The 19,103-nt window shown below is 41.6% G+C and overlaps 1 protein-coding gene across 1 annotated transcript in view; it reads left to right on the plus strand.

Annotated features, from left to right (window-relative positions):
* Positions 1-19,103, plus strand: part of scamp2 (secretory carrier membrane protein 2) — a 40,472-nt gene that overhangs the window by 6,342 nt on the left and 15,027 nt on the right. The window contains exons 2-3 of the mRNA XM_080216306.1: positions 8,755-8,835; positions 12,303-12,398. Coding sequence (XP_080072432.1) covers positions 8,755-8,835; positions 12,303-12,398 — 177 coding nt within the window. The remainder of the gene's footprint in view (positions 1-8,754; positions 8,836-12,302; positions 12,399-19,103) is intronic.

Consider the following 19,103-nt stretch of genomic DNA (forward strand, 5'->3'; position numbering starts at 1 on the left):
TCTCTGCAGAACTGAAGCAAGTATTTAGTTGCCGACACTGTTTGGGCAGACTGTCAGTGTGATTTTTATCACAGCACTGCTACGTTCCTGCATCACTAATGTTGTTTTTGACTATTCATCATGTGAATCAGAGAATTGTGGTGACCTATTTAATCAGGGCTAGTTTCATTCTTGCCTGATAATTGCTGATAACCAGTTGCCACTGCTTGAAGTTTAATGATTTCTTTTGTTCAAAGTTTCTGTTCCTTATTGTCTTTTCCTTCCTCCCACTTTTCCCACACCCGACAGGCCCAATAAAGCCTCCAGCTCAGATAGGTTCTGAATCAAATTAGGCTATCACCTTTCGAGTTGTGTGATTCCGTACCAGACCATGTGATGCATTTCCTCACTGAGCCATGACTCCTAAATAAACTGAACAAGTAAACACAGTACTTTGTCATGAATTGTACCCTACTGGGCATTTTATTTGCACTTACAACTACCTCCTTTTATTCACAAGTAAATCTTCGTTAAGGAGCTTCCCTGTCTGGGTTCAAAGATAGTATGTTAAGGTGGAGATGAGGAGAAGCAAATGTCTTTTTTCAAAAATATTACTCATTAAATTTGTATAAGTATGTCATAATTCCAATCAGTTTCTCTCAATACAGTACATAAGGTGCTTCACCATGCTTGCTAATGCAGATTATATTTACAAGGTTTTTATTTATACGTTGTACATCAAACATTCTTTGCTACAGCCTGTGTGGTTTTACTTGGTATGCTTAGAATCATAGAATCATAAGAACATAAGAAATAGGAGCAGGAGTAGGCCATCCAGCCCTTTGAGCCTGCCCCGCCATTCAATAAGATCATGGCTGATCTGTCGTGTCTCAGTTCCACATTCCCGCCCTCTCCCCATAACCCTTAATCCCCTCGCTTATCAAAAACCCATCAACCTGTGTCTTAAAAATATTTAGCGAGGCAGCCTCCACCACCTCAACGGGCAGAGATTCACCACCCTTTGAGTGAAGAAGTTCCTCCTCAACTCTGTTCTAAACTGCCCCCCCTTATCTTGGGGCTGTGCCCCCTAGTCCTACTGTCCTTTCTGAGCAGGAAGAGTCTCTCCACCTCTATCCTATCCATCCCATTCATCATCTTATACGTCTCAATGAGATCTCCCCTCAATCCCATTTACAGAAGGAGGCCATTCGGCCCATTGAGTCTGAACCAACCACGATCCCACCCAAGCCCTATTCCCGTTTCACCACACATTTATGCTACTAGTCCTCCTGACACTAGGATCAATCTAGCATGGTCAATCAACTTAACCCGCACATCTTTGGACTGTGGGAGGAAACTGGAGCACCTGGAAGAAACCCATGAAGGATGTGCAAACGCCACACAGACAGTGGCCTGAGGCTAGGATCGATCCCAGGTTCGTGGTGCTGTGAGGCAGCAGTGCTAACCGCTGTGCCACCATGCCGTCTACTGTGCTATTTCAGAAGGACCTTAAACAGTGACCTTTCCTCACTGAACCTCTGCAGCAGCTGCCCCAACCTTTTGTGCGTCCCTCAATACGCAGTCTTGAATTTTGGAATGTGCCTGTCTGCAAGTATGTCCTCGGAGGCAAGATGACTTATCCTTGCTAACTTTGTTCTCAGGCAAAATTTTCAAATGCCGTTGTTATTGGACAGTGAGTCCTCTTTAATTCAAACTGACTTTTGTCATCATATCACTACAAATAATACCACGTTGTAAAAATATTGTATTGAATACACAAGCAAATCATTTATGATACTTATACGGTTAGTTATTCCATTTTATTGATCCACTTTTACCTCCCAATTTACTTACATCAGTTTTTCTTTCTGACTCGAACAGCAATTGGAATGCATATGTACTCAAAAGCAAGATTTAAAATGTTGCCTGCAGGGGAATCAATAGTTAAGTTTAAAAAGCACATTTATTACACGTTTACAATACTTGGTAGAGAGAGATCCATCTGCACTTGACATATGTCACTTTGTGCAGCTAGTATGCGTGTCCAAATAACCAACTGAATTGCACTGTTTGTTTCAGCCCTGGTATTGGCATCTTGCTTAAAGGGCAGCATGGTAGCACAGTGGTTAGCACTGCTGCTTCACAGCTCCAGGTTTTGATTGCTGGCTCGGGTCACTGCCTGTGGAGTTTGCACATTCTCCTTGTGTCTGTGTGGGTTTCCTCCGGGTACTCCGGTTTCATCCCACAGTCCAAAGATGTGTGGGTTAGGTTGATTGACCATGCTAAGAAATTGCCCCTTAGTGTCTAGAGATGCGTAGGTTAGAGAGATTAGTGGGTATAATATCGGGGTATGGCCTGGGTGGGATTGTATTCGGTGCGGACTCGATGGGCGAAAGGGCCTCTTTTTGCACTGTAGGGTTCTATGATTTTATGATTTTTTTGAAGTTTTTTTTAATGGACCAATAATTAACTTTTTGTTGAAAGTAGTTCTCAAACCCCCTCTGAAAAGGGGATTCTGCTGGCTCTTATTGTTATTTTTCTGTATATTTAATTTGCCAGCATCTTACTTCTGTTTTATAACTTAACTTGATAAGTAAATAGACAACATCTTTTCTCAGAAGTAGGGGAGTCTAAAACTAGAGGGCATAGGTTTAACGTGAGAGGGGAGAGATACAAAATAGTCCAGAGGGCCAATTTTTTTCAGAGGGCGGTGAGTATCTGGAACAAGGTGCCAGAGGTTGTAGTAGGGACGGGTATAATTTTGTCCTTTTAATAAGTATTTATACAGTTACATGGTTAAGATGGGCCAGAGGGATATGGGCCAAATGTGGGCAATTGGGTGGTATGGACAACTTGGGCCAAAGGGCCTGTTTCCATGCTGTAAACCTCTATGACTCTAATTTTCTGTACATGAAAATGCTGCTTTGAGTGTGACTTGTCTTTGGATGTTTCAGCCAAGTATCCCAAAGTGTAGGGCCAAAATATTGCAATAGGATCCTCAACATATTTACATTTGAAAATAACTTTTTCAATGAAATTGTAAAAAGATAATATTAAATGGGCCTCTTAGTATTCTGTAAGTTTCAATTACATCCCCCCCCTCCCCATCCATCTAAACACCATCGAACCATTGAGTATAAAGCCAGACTCTTCAATTGCTTCTTATATGACAAGTTCTTCATTCCTGGGATCATGCTTGTCAACCTTCTCTGGACCAAAAGGATTTGTCAAAAGATTGCTGGGAAATGGAGTTGCAAAGGAAGCACAAGTTGTTTAGTCCAGCAGGCAAAAAACATCAAACAACCTGAAGGATTTGTCAATTCACAACTGGTACTTTACTGCATTTTTCTTTAAACTATCATTTGGATAGTTGGAAGGATGTGCTGGCCTTGGAGGAAGTCCAAAGTTAGTTCACAGAATGATCCCAGGAATGAAGGGTTTGTCATTTGAGGAGTCTGGCTCTTTACTTGGAGTTTAGAAGGATGAGGAAGGATCGAATTAAAACTTGCAGAATGCTGAGAGACTCAGAGTGCACGTGCAGAGGATGTTTCCACGAGTGAAGGATGATCCTTTAAAACTAACATGAAGAGGAATTTCTTCAGCCAGAGAGTGGTGAATCTGCAGAAGTCCTTGCTGCAGAAGGCTATGGAGGCCAGGTCATCGAGCCTCTTAAAGACAGAGGTAGATAGGTTCATGATCAATAAGGGGATAAGGGTTACAGGGAGAAGGCAGGAGAATGGGGATAAGAATCACATCAGCCATGATTGAATGGTCAAATGGTCTTATGGATCAGTATTACTCACCAATGCCTACACCACCATTTTTAAAAAAAAAACACCAAGCATGGAACATAATTTGGAGATAAATTTATGCATCATTTCTGATTGGTGGATCATCACAAAAATGCAATAGTTTTGATCCTGCTTTGAACTTTAATTAAGATTCCACACAGTGCTGAGATGGTGGTGAACAAAACCTGACTGCCACATCTCTTGCTAATATTGCACTTTGATTTTAAGTAATTTTAACAATTTTTTTAAGTTGTTCACTTCATAGTAAAGCAGTTCACAAACCTTCCTTCCAGGCTGCCAAAAGCTAACAGTTACTTCTATCTACAAAGTACAGTGGCGGGCATGTGAGTGTTCCGTTGTACACAAGGGAAGTACCGTTGCACTGTTAGGGATTGGAGTAGTTCACTTAATCTTTCTGCGGTATTGAAAGTTTTTATGTTGCGAGAGAATGTATCCTTAATTTTTCTTGCTCCCACGTAGTTCATAGAATTGTTGAATCCCTACAATGCAGAAGGAGGCCATTCGGTCTATTGAGTCTGCACCAACCAGTAATCCCAGGCCCTATTCCCATAACCCTGCATATTTACCCCATTAATGCCTCTAACCTACACATCCTGGAACACTAAGGGGCAATTTAGCATGGCCAATCAACCCAACCCACACATCTTTGGACTGTGGGAGGAAACCGGAGCACCCGGGGGAAGCCCACGCAGACACAGGAGAATGTGCAAACTCTACGCAGACAGTAACATGAGCCTGGAATTGAACCTAGGTCCCTGGAGCAATGTTAACCACTGTGTCATCGTCCCTCAAAAGTCACTACCTGATTATTTTCAGCTGGAGGGTTTCATTTGAGACATGATTTGAATTTCAGATTATTTAAACGTAAAGGCTGTGTGAGGACACTACAGTTGAACCTGATCGTGTGCTCATCTAGCATTGATGTGCATGTTTTCTGTGGGTGTGCTCATAGAATCTTGGTTGCATTTTTTTCCCCTCTCCTCATTCTGGATTGATGTGACTTTTCGTTATACCGAGGCCATTTCTTTGTCTCAGGATAGGCTCTGATTGAACCTAATGTCTTTGTGGCCTTGTTGCTTCAGCTTGACACTGCTGCAAAAGTTTTAAAAATTAATTGAAGTCCATTTTAAAAATTTGATCCATTTAAGCATTCAGAAAGGAATTTCAGAACCAATAATTATAGAATTTGCTACAGTGCAAAAGAGGCCATTCGATCTCTCCAGTCTGCATTGACTCTCTGACAGAGTATTTTACAAAGACCCTGGCCCTATCCCTGTAATTCTGCTTATTTACCAGGACTCCATCTAGGGTGGCACAGTGGTTAGCACTGCTGCCTCAATGCCAGGGACCCAAGTTTGATTTCTGGTTTGGGCCACTGTCTATGTGGAGGCTGCATGTTCTCGCCAAATGCTCTGGAATCGTCCCACAGTCTGAAAGACATGCTGGTTAGGTGCATTGACCTTGCTAAATTCTCCCTCAGTGTACCCAAACAGGTGCCAGAGTATGGCAACTAGGGGATTTTGCAGTGCCTTCACTGCAGTGTTAATATAAGCCTACTTGCAATACTAATAAGTAAACTTTAACCTACACATCTTTGGGGCAATTTGGCATGGCTAATCCACCTAACCTGCACGTTTTTTGGGCTGTGGGAGGAAACCAGAGCACATGAAGGAAACTGACACAGACACAGGGAGAATATTCAAACTCCACACAGACAGTCGCCCAAGGCTGGAATTGAACCTGGGTCCCTGAAGCAATCAAAGTACCATAATATAAGGGGAAGAGACTCTGAACTGTAGCACAGCACAGTCAGTAAAGCAAATTGGATGCCTAACTATATTTCACAAACAATGCTTTATATCATGCTGTGGTAAAACTATACCTTGATTACTGTGTCCAATTCCAATCGATAAGCTGAAAAGGTATTCAAACCATGAGGCATTTATCCCAAATAATGAAGAATTGAGTGTGAAAAAGACGGCAGGAGCCTGGTCTTTCAGCCTCAGAGGCAACTGAGGGGTGACCATGGGTGGCACATTAGCACTGATGCCTTGCAGTGCCAGAGGCCCTGGTTCAATTCCTGGCTTGTGTCACTGTCTGTTTGGAGTTTGCACATTCTTTCTGTGTCTGTGTAGATTTCCTCCGGGTGCTCCAGTTTCCTCCCATAGCCCAAAGCTATGCAGGTTAAGTTGATTGACCATGCTAAATTGACCCTAGTGTCAAGGGGATTAGCAGGGTAAATATGTAGGGTTACAGGAATAGGGCCTGGGTGGGATTGCAGTCAGTGCAGACTCAATGGGCTGAATGGCCTTTCTCTGTGCTGTAGGGATTCTGTGATTCTAAGTAGTGAATGGAACGGGTAAAGGTACATCTAAGCATTTAAAGATAGCCAAAACATGAATGTGAAAGATGAATTTAGGTCACTTTTCAGGGAGTTCACACAAACAATGATCAATTTGCAAGCACAAATTGGAGATGAATAAGAGGGAAAGGAATTAAATTTAAAAGTATATAAATGGATGCTGTGTTGGGTTGACTGGTCTTTCTGGATGAATACCCCAAGATAATGCAAGCAGCCTTTTCAATCTGTGTTTCTGGGATTCACTTCTTAATTTCTTTTGTGCATAGTCGATTGCTTTACCTTTTTGAAGCCCTAGTCAGAGGTTGTGGAGAAGATGAAATTGAAGGATCTCAATTAACAGCTAAGAGAATTAATTCAGAATATTGGGATTTACTTATCTCCGAACTGCACTAAACCTGTTAAACTTTCCAATGCATCTAACTTTAATAATCAGAAGCATGTTCTGTTAGAAGCAGTTACTAACCAATAGTAAGGAAGGTTGTAGAGGGGTGATCAGCAATTTGCAATCGTTTAGTTTTGTATTACAAGATAATATGGTCTGGCTATCGTTCTCTGCTTTTTCATCTGAACTGTTGATCGCCTGCTTATACATCTTTTCACCAGATGTATGTTGAAGTTTAAAACTGCAGATACTGAGTGCATAAAAGCTTAGAAGCTAGAAGCTGGAGGATACCATTTGGCCCTTTTGAGCCTGCTCTGCCATTCATTTTGATCACGGCTGATCGTCAAATTCAATACCCTAATCTCGCCTCCCCCTCACCTCCTCCCCACTTCCCATATCCCTTGAACTAAATGTAATTTCTTCTTGAAATCTCACATTTTATCCTCAACTACTTTCTGTAGTAGTGAATTCCACACATTCACCACTTTCTGGGTGAAGAAATTTCTCCTTGCTTCCATTCTAAAAGGTTTACCCTTTATTCTCAAATTATGACCCCAAGTTCTGGACTCCTTCTCCATTTGGGAACATTCTTTCTAAAAGTAGCCAGTCTAATCCTGTTAGAATTTTATAAGTTTCTATGAGATCCCCTCTCACTCTTCTAGACTCAAGTGAATACAATCCTTACTGACTTTGTCTCTCCTCATATGATCATCAGCCTGGTAAACCTTCACTGTACTCCCTCTATAGCAAGATTACCCTACCTCGAATAAGGACATCAAGATTGCACACAATATCCAGGTGTAGCCTCACCAACACCCTAAACAATTGCAGCAAAACATGCCTATCACTCTACTTAAATCCTCTTGTTATGAAGGCCTTCTTTGCTGCCTGCTCTACCTGCGCACTTACTTTCAGCAACTGATGCATGAAGACAGCAAGATCTCAGAGTATCCATCTCTCTCAATTTACAATGTGCAGTGATCGAATTAGTAATCTTATTTAGAATATTAATTGAAATCACGAGCTAATTTGATCTTGGGTTAGAAAGTAAAATTCCCTCCCTGGTATTTACAGTAATGATCCAATTTAACATTAGTGTTATTTTTAATCATTCCAACAGTGCTGTATGTGCCAGCTGTTAATGCATTTTGTGAGACTCAAACAGCTTGTCAATGAGGGTATAATTACTGCTGGTGTTTGTGATACACAGTTGAATACTGAAAGATCTTTGTTCAACCAGCATGCTGATGTTGAAGAAGAATAAGACATTTGTCTTGTGATTGAGTTTGGCAATCTGAGTGCAAATGGACAGAGCTAAAATTGAATTAGTTTAATCAAGCTCCTCACGATAGTTATCCAGTGTTGTTTGCTGAAATTGTATTTACATGAATTTTGGCTAAAAAAAAATGAAATACTTGTTATAATAGTGTGTTGTGTCTTCAGGAGATCCTATTAAATGTCCTTACAACAGCCTCTATTTCAAATTCTACATTTCCATCTACTCCCCCAATAACCTTCTGAAAATCTGGATCGCTATTGTGCCCTCTGCCCTCAACAATTTGTTGCTATCTCTATCTAGGCTGGCACGAAAAATGCCTCCTTGGGTCAAGTTCTGGAAGAGCCCCAGCAGGAAAGGATCAGTATATCAGTGAGTTGGTACTGCACAGGTGGGGGGATTGGAGTGGATGCACTTTATTCTCATATCTGCTCCCTCTGTGCTCTAAATAGATGTGGAGATGCTGGCGTTGGACTGGACTAAGAAGTCTCACAACACCAGGTTAAAGTCCAATAGGTTTATTTGGCAGCACAAGCTTTCGGAGTGTCAGTCCTGAAGAAGTGAGTGACCCACCTGAGGAAGGAGTGACACTCTGAAAGCTTGTGCTACCAAATAAACCTGTTGGACTTTAACCTGATGGTGTGAGACTTCTTACTGTGCTCTAAATTGGAATCAGAGGAACAGACTGAGAAATGGAGCAAAGTTAATATATCCCACTATCTGACTTTAAATAGAGCTCCCCTTTTTGAGTGCGTGCGTAACATATCACAACACTTGTGAACACAATTTAGCAAAGGCACTTATCCTGCTCTGAATTAAGTTAGTTACCCATTAATCAATCCAGCTTCATTTGCACTTCCTCACAAGGGAGGTGGAAGATTGAACCTTATTTTAATACAGCAAAATACTGGTACTCACAGCCACAATTGTTTGTTTTTCTCAGGATCCATCAGTAACTCAGCTGACTAATGCCAACCAGCAAGGTATTGATGACTTTAACCCATTCACTGAGAACTCCAGATTGGTAAGTTTGATTTGTATGTTGTGATTTTTGTGCTTTAGTGTGCTCCTTATTTCTAATATGGCTGTAGTGCAAAGATGTATGTGGACAGAAACCTGGGGAAGAAAGTGATTGTGTTTTCTGCGTAAGTTTTTTTTGCTGCATGCTATTGAGATTTCAATCTTAGCAGGGTAGACAAAAGAGACTCAGAAAAGTTACGGCATTTCATCATCAAGGTGGTTGGGTGATGAGTAACTGAGGTGACATTGAACACGACACAGCAGGCAATTGGAGCCGGAAGTACTTGTTCCAAAGTTGTGTAAATTGCATAGGTTGCTTAATCCACCGAAAGTTCCTTTTTTTTTAATAAAAAGGTTTTGTGTTCAAATTATTAACATGTCAAAATTTTTGATTCAACTTTGTGCATTTTGTTGGTAAGATACAGGTTACTGTGTAATCATAGAATCCCTACAGTGCAGAAGGAGGCCATTCGGCCCATCAAGCCTGCACGGACAACAATCCCACCTGGGGCCTTAACCCCATAAACCCATGCAGTAACCTACTAGTTTCCCTGACACCAAAGGGATAATTTAGCAAGGCCAATCAACCTAACCTGTACATCTTTTGAACTGTGGTAGGAAACCGGGGCACCCGGAAGAAACCCACACAGACATAGGGAGAATGTCCGTGCAGAGTCTGCACGGTCACCCAAGGCTGGAATTGAACCCAAGTCCCTGACACTGAGGCAGTAGTGCTAACCACTGCCACCGTGCCACCCAACTGTTTTTGACTGAGATTTGGGCAGTTTCATTTTAAATGTCTAGTTTGGTCTAATACTATAATGGAAATGTTGCAAAATATACCTTTGAAATAGCTGAAGTGGATTTTGTAAATTAGCTGGGAACCAAGCTTAGCTTACAGATGAGCGCCCATTGACCTCACCTAAGTAGGCATAACCGTGAAGGTGGGGGAGCAAGCACAACTAAGTCTGACACAGTCACTGCCTAGTATCCAGTAATGCCTATGGGAAGTATCTGGATCAGGATCAGGAATGAATGTATTCGTTTTCCTTTCCTAACTCAGGATACTGAGGCATTTTGTCATCCCTCTGGTTTGAGAGTGGTGAACTCGGTACACTGTAAACTTAAAATTAGAAGAATTGCCATGCGACACAACTTCAAAAGAGCTTCTTTTGTTGAGTGCATGCTATAATTCCAAGAATATGTGGATAACTTCAATGTTATGAGGCTATATTTCTGACCCAAATTAAACAATGTTAGAAAATTGTTCTGAAACCAACCTAAAAATCATGGATCCAGTAATACAACCAAAACACTTTCAGCTTGTTCTTTAGAAATATAGGAGCAGGAGGAGGCCATTTTGCCCATCAAAAATGCTCTGCCATTCATTACAATCATAGCTGATCGTCCAATTCAATAGCCTAATCCTACTTTCTACCCATAACCTTTGATCCCATTTGCCCCAAGTGCTATATCCAGCTGCCTCTTGAATACATTCAATGTTTTACCGTCAACTGCTTCTTGTGATAATGAATTCCACAGGTTCACCACTCTTTGGGTGAAGAAAAGTCTCCCCACCTCTGTCCTAAATGGTTGACCCCAAATCCTCAGACTGTGACCCCTGATTCTGGACTCCCCCACCATCAGGCACATCCTCCCTGCACTTACCCTGTCTAGTGCTGTTAGAATTTTATAAGGTTCCCCTCTCATTTGTCTGAACCCCAGAAAACAATCCTAACCTAGTCAATCTCTCCTCAACCTCAATCCTGCCATCCCCAGAATCAGCCTGGTAAACCTTTGCTGCACTCCCTGGAGAGCAAGAACATCCTTCCTCAGAAAAGGAGACCAAAACTGCACACAATAGACTAGATGTGACCTCACCAAGGCCCTGTATAATTGCAACAACACATCCCTGCTCCTGTACTCGAAACCTCTCAGTGAGGGCCAACATACCATTTGCTGCCTTTACTGCCTGCTTGCCTTCGGTGACTGGTGCACAAGAACACCAGGTCCTGCTGCACACTCCCCTTTCCCAATTTGCAGCCATTCAGGTAGTAATCTGCTGCCTTGTTTTGGCTTCCAAAGTGAATAACCTCACATTTATCCAAATTATACTACAACTGCCATTGATTTGTCCACCCATCCAACCTGTCCAGATCATGCTGAAGGATCTCTGCATCTTGTCACAGTTCACCCTCCCACCCAATTTGGTATCATCTGCAAACTTTGAGATGTTACATTTTGTTCCCTCATCTAAATCACTAATATATATTATGAATAGCTGGGGTCCCATCACCAAACCCTATGGCACCCCACTAGTTTCTGCCTGCCAATTTGAAAAGCACCCATTAGTTCCTACTCTGTTTCCTCTCTGCCAACCAGTTTTCTATCCATTTTCGTACACTTCCCCTAATCCCATGTGCTTTAATCTTGCACGGTAATCTTTAATGCAGGACTTTGTTAAATGCTTTCTCAAAGTCCAAATGCATCACATCAACTGGCTCCTCCTTGTTAATTCTACTAGTTACATCTTCAAAGGATTGTCAAGCATGATTTTCCCCTTCGTAAATGTATGCTGACTCTGACTGATTCTGCCACTGCTTTCTAAATGCTTCGCTATCAAGTCCTTGATAATGGATTTGAGAATTACCCCCAATACCAATATTAGGCTTACTGATCTGTAATTCCCTGTTTTCTCTCTACTTCCCTTTGTGAATATTGGAGTGACATTTGCTACCCTCCAATCTGCAGGGACTGTTCCAGAGTCTATAGAATCCTGGAAGATGACCACCACTGCATCCACAATTTCTGGAGCCACTTCCTTAAGTACTCTAGGATGTAGATTATCAGGCCCTCGGGATTTATCCACCATCAATTTTCCCAGCACCATTTCTCTACTAACATTGATCTCCTTTAGTTCTTTCCTCGCATTAAATCTTTCATTTGCCAACATTTCTGGTATCTGAATTAAGAAAAAGATAAACTCATTCTTTAAGAATAAATGAACAGGAATGAAATTAGCAATGAAATTGACATTTAGTTTGCAGATTTATGCAGCAATGCATTCAGAATTCAAACCTATTTCAATACTATGCTACCTTGAATGAGATATTAGGTAAAGGCTCTGTCTCCTCCTTTCATCCAGCTAGACATTCCATACCATGGCAGCAACAATGTTAGCTTGCTGCCTCAGCCAACATTCCTCCCTTAGCTAACAGCAATAAAAATACTTATTCGTTGGTTATTGCCTCAGAAGCTGCTTGTAAAGGGTTGCCAATTAAAGATTGCCTACTGTATTTCATTATAAACAGTAATTGCTTTAAAAGTAATTCATTATATGGAGCTATAATAAGGAATTGTATAAAAGCAAGTTTTATAAGTTTGTGTGTTTGATTCTTGGTGCATGCAAGTGGGGAATGTTTGTAGCTGCTTAATTCAAAATTTGCAATTTAATGCTTGGCCTTTTTTTAGACACCACCTAGTTCAGACACCAAAGTGCCAGCTGGACAGAAGACTACTCCTTCCCAGCCAGCAATATTGCAGACTACAGTAGAACCCAGTCCTCAGGTATGGAGTGATGAATCGAAGTTATAGAAATCCAGTAAGCAGTTAGCACTGCGGAATAATACAATAAATGCAAAACCTTGTAGAGTTCAACTTAATTCAATTGGTAGCGCTCCCATCTGTAGGTTGTGTGTTCAAGTCACTTGAGAACAAAATCCAAGGCTGACAGTTGAATGCTGTATTATCACTCAAGTCATCTTTCAGGTAGATATGTCAAGGTTTTTGTCTGTCTGAATGTATGTGAAAGATCCCATGTTTAAAGAACTGAGAGTTGGATTCAACTCTATGTTCATTCCTTACCAAAAGAGAAGATGCTGGAAAATCTGTCTGGTAGCATCTGCAAGGATTCGCATCCATCTGAACTTGAAACATCAACTGTTTTCTCTCCTTACAGATGCTGCCAGACCTGCTGAGATTTTCCAGTGTTTGCTGTTTTGGTTTCAGGTGCCAGTGTGTGCAGTAATTTGCTTTTATCCAATGTTCCTTCCTTAACCTGGTTTTGGTGTTGTTGGTTAACTTATTTGTGGGATGTTCCTGTGAGCAAATTGGTTGTTTTGTTTGTAGCTTAGTTATTGTAATGCTGTGAAATGTCCTGAGGATGTGATGATGCTACAGGAGTGCAATGTTGTTCTAATTGTCTTTGTAGAGAGAGAATAAAAGCATTTAAAATATGATTAACTTTTGACCTTCCCTCCTCACCGTATTTTCGTAACATAGTTGATATAATCTGGAAACTAACTGTTGCTGAAGTCAATGTTTTATATTTTGTGTAGAATTTTCAGAGTAATATAGTTTAATCCTGGGCCCGCCATTGCAATTTCCCAGTGGCTGGGTTGGCAAGTTGTTTTCATGCCTTTGCCCGTGACTAGCTATAATTAGAAACTTCTTTGTAGCAACAGTCTGTTGTAACTTGGACACTTCCTCCAAGGAGAACAATAATGTTATCTTTGCAGGAAAACAGTCCTTCAAGTTAACTGACCACTTCATGATGCAGCATATTGCAGCAACATTGTTGTCCTGCATGTGCAATTACTTGGTCTTGACCCACTTTGTGGAGACACTTTGCATTCATTATTCTAGGTTTTTCATTTGAGATTCCATGAAGTAATATTTGAGTAGATTTGGGACAATTTCATAGGTCCTTTTTCCATTTAATATATAATACGTGGGTTTCCTCCAGGTGCTGATTAGGTGCATTGGCCTCGCTAAATTCTCCCTCAGTGTACCCAAACAGGCGCCAGAGTGTGATGACTAGGGACTTTTCACAGTAACTTCATTGCAATGTTAATGTAAGCCTTACTTATGACAAATAAATAAACTTTTTTTTTCTCCTTATTACTCCACTGAAACTGATCATTTCTGGAGTCTGCACAAATGTACATAACATGGAAATTTGGAAATTGCTTGTGGTGATTCTACATTTGTCCAGAGGACATGCTGTTCCCACTTTCCCACTTCAGATTATATTCGATGGGAACCTTCTGAAATGAGAGTTTCCACTTTAACGCCGTTAGTCTTGCTGTAAAAGCTCTTGAAGATTGCACCTTCCTGAATGAGGAGCAAATGGGTTTTAATGGTGTGCCACTGTCGCAAGCAGCATGGTGATATTGTGGTTAGTGCTGTTGCCTCACTGCGCCAGGGACCCAAGTTCAATTCCAGCATTGGGTCACTGTTTGTATGGAGCCTGCACATTCTCCCTGTGTGTGCATGGGTTTTCTCCGGGTACTGTGGTTTCCTCCCACAGTCCAAAGATGTGCAGGTTAGGTTGATTGCCCATGCTAAATTGCCTCTTAGTCTAAGGGTGACAAGCAGGTTAATTACATAGGATTACGGGGATAGGGCCTGGATGGGATTGTTGTCAGTGCAGGCTCAATGGGCTGAATGCCACCTGTAGGGATTTTATGATAATTATTGAACAGTCTCACTGACCCTGAAAAGCTAATTTTATATGACTGGAATGTTAAGTGGTTCCATAATAAACTCCACATTTTAAAAAAAATCACAACTTCGTTCATTGTTTTGGCTTGTATTTGAATCCAATCACTTCACTGTCTGGAGTAGAATAGTGTGTGTGTGTGTGTTATATTCATGGTTTGCTATGTGTGAGTGCTTCTGTGTTTACCAACGTGCTAATATGACTGCTGCACGTTGATTATATTCCCTTGCATTGGCGCCTAATGTAAACTGCCAGGAAATTATAAAAAAAGTCCTGTCACTAAGATTGCTAGATCTTTTGTGGGCAGCTTCCTAAGGTCAGCCGCGAGTGATGTGCTTTGCCATTTACTTTAAAGCTGGGACCATTGAGTTAGTTGATGTCCATATATAACCAGGAATTTGGGAAATGTAGAAACTCTACATAATGCAGGCTCATTGGGCTGAATGGCCTCCTTCTGCACTGTAGGGATTCTATGATAATTACTATGGCTGAGATTTTATTGTAGTGTCAAACCCATGCCTGTTTAGTGCCTTGAAGTGGATTAGGCACTGAATTTGAAACGCAGGTTGTGGAATGCTGCCAGTTAATCCCAAGCAGGCATATACTTGAATTTCTGCTTTTGGCTTTGTGTTGAGCAAGATTCATCTATAGCGCTGATATTGCAATATTCTTCCTGACACAAATGCTACTTGGTCAACGTGTCTTACAAGGTCCTTCCAACTTTGCCCTATTTTGTAGTTCTGCATATCCCTGCATTTTCATACTGAAGTTTACTTGTTAACTTGCAACCCACTTCCTGCCCCTGAACCTATAATTAAGAAGCATGGGGCATTATCACTCTCTGAATTTAACTTTCACAGACAGTTAACAAGCAGCAAGGGTGCGTTAAGAGACAGAGTCAATCGAGAAATATCTAGTGACATTTATAAACCACTTGAGCGTCAATAGTGAATTATTTCACAGCTGAACTGAACTTAATAAATTCCTATATCTTAAGTTAGTATTTAGTCGAGTTTAATTTCAGAATTATTCAAGTGTATTTAAGAATTACAGTTACTTTTAATACCAGTGATCAATATTTATGATAGTAAAACAAGAGTCAGTCTCAAAAGTTGTTATGCTCTTATTTATATAAAGTTTCATTGATTTTTAAGGGTTATGATCCTTTTAAACCTCCATATGACAGATTATCCTGAAATAGTGTATTTTGCATTTTTAGGCAAATTTAAACCTACTAGTGTCTTAAAATATTTGGTTTGATTTGCTTTATTTACCTATTATCCTTTTTTTTTAAGAATCCTTCCTTTCAGCTGTAACTTATTTTTGAGGATTTGTTTTTTTAATATTGGCCACTAACCACAACTTGGGATGGAATATTTAGGGCAGCACAGTGGCAGGGTGCTTAACACTGCCACCTCACAGTGCCAGGGACCCAAGTTCAGGTCACTGTCTATGTGGAGTCCGCGTGGGTTTCATCCAGGTGCTCTGGTTTCTTCACATACTCCAAAGATGTGTGGGTTAGGTGGATTGGCCATGTTAAATTGCCCTTGGTGTCAGGGGTACTAGCTAGGATAAATGTAAGGGTCAGGGCCTGGCTGGGATTGTGGTCAGTGCAGACTCGATGAGCCAAATGGCCTCCTCTTTCATTGTATGGATTCTGTGATTAAGGCCCTTGTGATTTTTTTTTTCTTAATTTTGAGCAATTATTCTGATTTTTTTTTCTATTTGGAGCACTTACAATGTGCAGCACTAACTTTTTGTGATTGTAACTTGTGACAGCGACTGCACACTTCAGTTTGAGTGAGAACTTTTGAGATGGGCCCTTTCACCGATTGACGATCATGGAGTTAGATTGTCTAGCTTGTGTTGCAGGTACTACTCTTTCAGCAGGCCAGGAAGTTTCTGACTACCTTATCCAGCCCATTGTCTACTCCAATTAACAATGACAAGTACTCAGAGACCTGCAGGTTGTTAGGGGGAAATCTTTTCGAATGTAAAGACCAGGTGAGAAGGAAGATAGGATCAGGTACGCTTCTTGAAGAAAGATAGATTTTGAAATGTGTGAATTGAACTATTGTGTATTTTTAAGTGTTGATACAAGAGTAGAGAATGCTGAAAAAGATACATTTCTCTTTCAACCTGGTTTGCACAAAATAAATATCTTAGTATCAAAGACAGAAATCCCAAGTTCAAATCCCAGTCCGAGAATGTAATCCAACTGCTTCATTGGTTTCATGATCCTATATGTACAGCTAAACAAGTGGTCATACGTACTGGAGATGAGGAACCACTAAGGTATTGCCCCTTCATAAGCCAACCCATTCTTGTGCATACTGCGTCGTTCTCGAATTGAAAAGTCTGTTACTTTCATTTGTTGTCGACATCATGTCAGATTCCCTATATGGGAGAATGGTTATCATTCTGTTTCACTAATAGCCATCTCACGAAAGATTATTAAAATTTCAAACATCTGAAAATGACTCCAATGGGGGAGCTGATGGCCTAGTGGGATTGTCACAAGACTGTTGATCCAGAAACTCAGCTAATGTTCTGGGGACCTGGGTTCAAATCCCACCATGCCAGCTGGTGGAATTTGAATTCAGTCAAAAAAAAATCTGAAATTAACAATCTTCTGACCATGGAACCATTTTCAATTGTTGGAAAAACCCATCTGGGTCACTAATATCCTTCAGGGAAGGAAATCTGCCATCTTGACCTGCTCTGGCCGACATGTGACTCCAGAGCCACAGCAATATAAGAACATAACATAAGAAATAGGAGCAGGAGTAGGCCATCTAGCCCTTCGAGCCTGCCCCGCCATTCAATAAGATCATGGCTGATCTGTCGTGGCTCAGTTCCACATTCCCGCCCTCTCCCCATAACCCTTAATCCCCTCTCATCAAAAACCCATCAACCCGCGTCTTAAAAATATTTAGCGAGGTACACTTCAACGGGCAGAGAATTCCAGAGATTCACCACCCTTTGAGTGAAGAAGTTCCTCCTCAACTCCGTTCTAAACCGCCCCCCTTTTTATCTTGAGGCTGTGCCCCCTAGTCCTACTATCCTTTCTGAGCGGGAAGAGTCTCTCCACCTCTATCCTATCCATCCCATTCATCATCTTATACGTCTCAATGAGATCTCCCCTCATTCTTCTAAACTCTAACAAGTACAAGCCTAGTTTATTCAGCCTCTCCTCATAGCTCAACCCCCTCAACTCCAGTATCAGCCTAGTAAACCTCCTCTGCACTCCCTCCAAGGCCAAAATATCCTTGCGTAAGTACAGCGCCCAAAACTGCACACAAAAGTCCTCTGAAACGCAGAGTGGTTAGGGATGGGTTATTTATGCTGGCCCAGCCAATGAGGCTCCCATTTTGTGAATGAATAAAAAAAAGTGCCTCACGACAGAAGTGTTAACTGTAAATTCATCTTGAGGGGGAGATGAGCAGAACGTGGGCCGAAGGGAGGTTTATAAAGTGTTGATACAAGAGTAGAGAATGCTGAAAAAGTTCAGCAGGTCTAGTAGCATTGCGGGAAAGCAGAGTTAACATTTCAAGTCCTTTGCCATCAGACCTGCCCCCAAACAAATAGGAATGGGCAATAAATGCTGGCCAGCCAGTGACACCCTTGTCCCACGAATGAATTTTTTTTAAAAACCCGTTTTTTTGTTTTGGTGATGATTTTGCACTGAAAGTGGTTCTCACGTCATGGAATGCTAAGTAAAGAATATAAACATAAAACATAAAAAACATACGAGCAGGAGTAGGCCATCTAGCCCTTCGAGCCTGCCCTGCTATTCAATAAGATCATGGCTGATCTGAAGTGGATCAGTTCCACTTTCCCGCTTTCTCCCCATAACCCTTAATTCCCTTGTCTATCAAAAACCAATCTACCTGTGACTTAAATATATTTAGTAAGATAGCCTCCACCACTTCAACAGGCAGAGAATTCCAGAGATTCACCACCCTTTGAGTGAAGAAGTTCCTCCTCAACTCTGATCTAAACTGTCCCACCTTATCTTGAGACTGTGCCCTCTAGTCCTGCTATCCTTTCTAAGCAGGAAGAATCTTACATAAGAACATAAGAAATAGGAGCAGGAGTAGGCCATCCAGCCCTTCGAGCCTGCCCCGCCATTCAACAAGATCATGGCTGATCTGTCGTGGCTCAGTTCCACTTTCCCGCCCTCTCCCCATAACCCTTAATCCCCTCTCTTATCAAAAACCCATCAACCCGCGTCTTAAAAATATTTAGCGAGGCAGCCTCCACCACTTCAACGGGCAGAGAATTCCAGAGATTTACCACCCTTTGAGTGAAGAAGTTCCTCCTGAACTCCGTTCTAAACCCCCCCCCCCCCCTCTTTATCTTGAGGCTGTGCCCCCTAGTCCTACTGTCTTTTTTGAGCGGGAAGAGTCTCTCCACCTCTATCCTATCCATCCCATTCATCATCTTATACGTCTCAATGAGATCTCCCCTCATTCTTCTAAACTCTAACGAGTACAAGCCTAGTTTATTCAGCCTCTCCTCATAGCTCAACCCCCTCAACTCCGGTATCAGCCTAGTAAACCTCCTCTGCACTCCCTCCAAGGCCAACATATCTTTGCGCAGGTGCGGCGCCCAAAACTACACACAGTACTCCAGCTGCGGCTTCACCAATGCCCTATACAGCTGCAGCAAGACCTCCCTACTTTTATATTCAATCCCCCTCGCTATGAAGGCCAGCATCCCATTCGCCTTCCTGACCACCTGCTGCACCTGCAAGGTGGGTTTTTGCGACT

This window comes from Carcharhinus amblyrhynchos, chromosome 32 (genome assembly GCF_965287045.1).
Source record: "Carcharhinus amblyrhynchos chromosome 32, sCarAmb.v2.hapA, whole genome shotgun sequence".
NCBI lineage: Eukaryota > Metazoa > Chordata > Chondrichthyes > Carcharhiniformes > Carcharhinidae > Carcharhinus > Carcharhinus amblyrhynchos.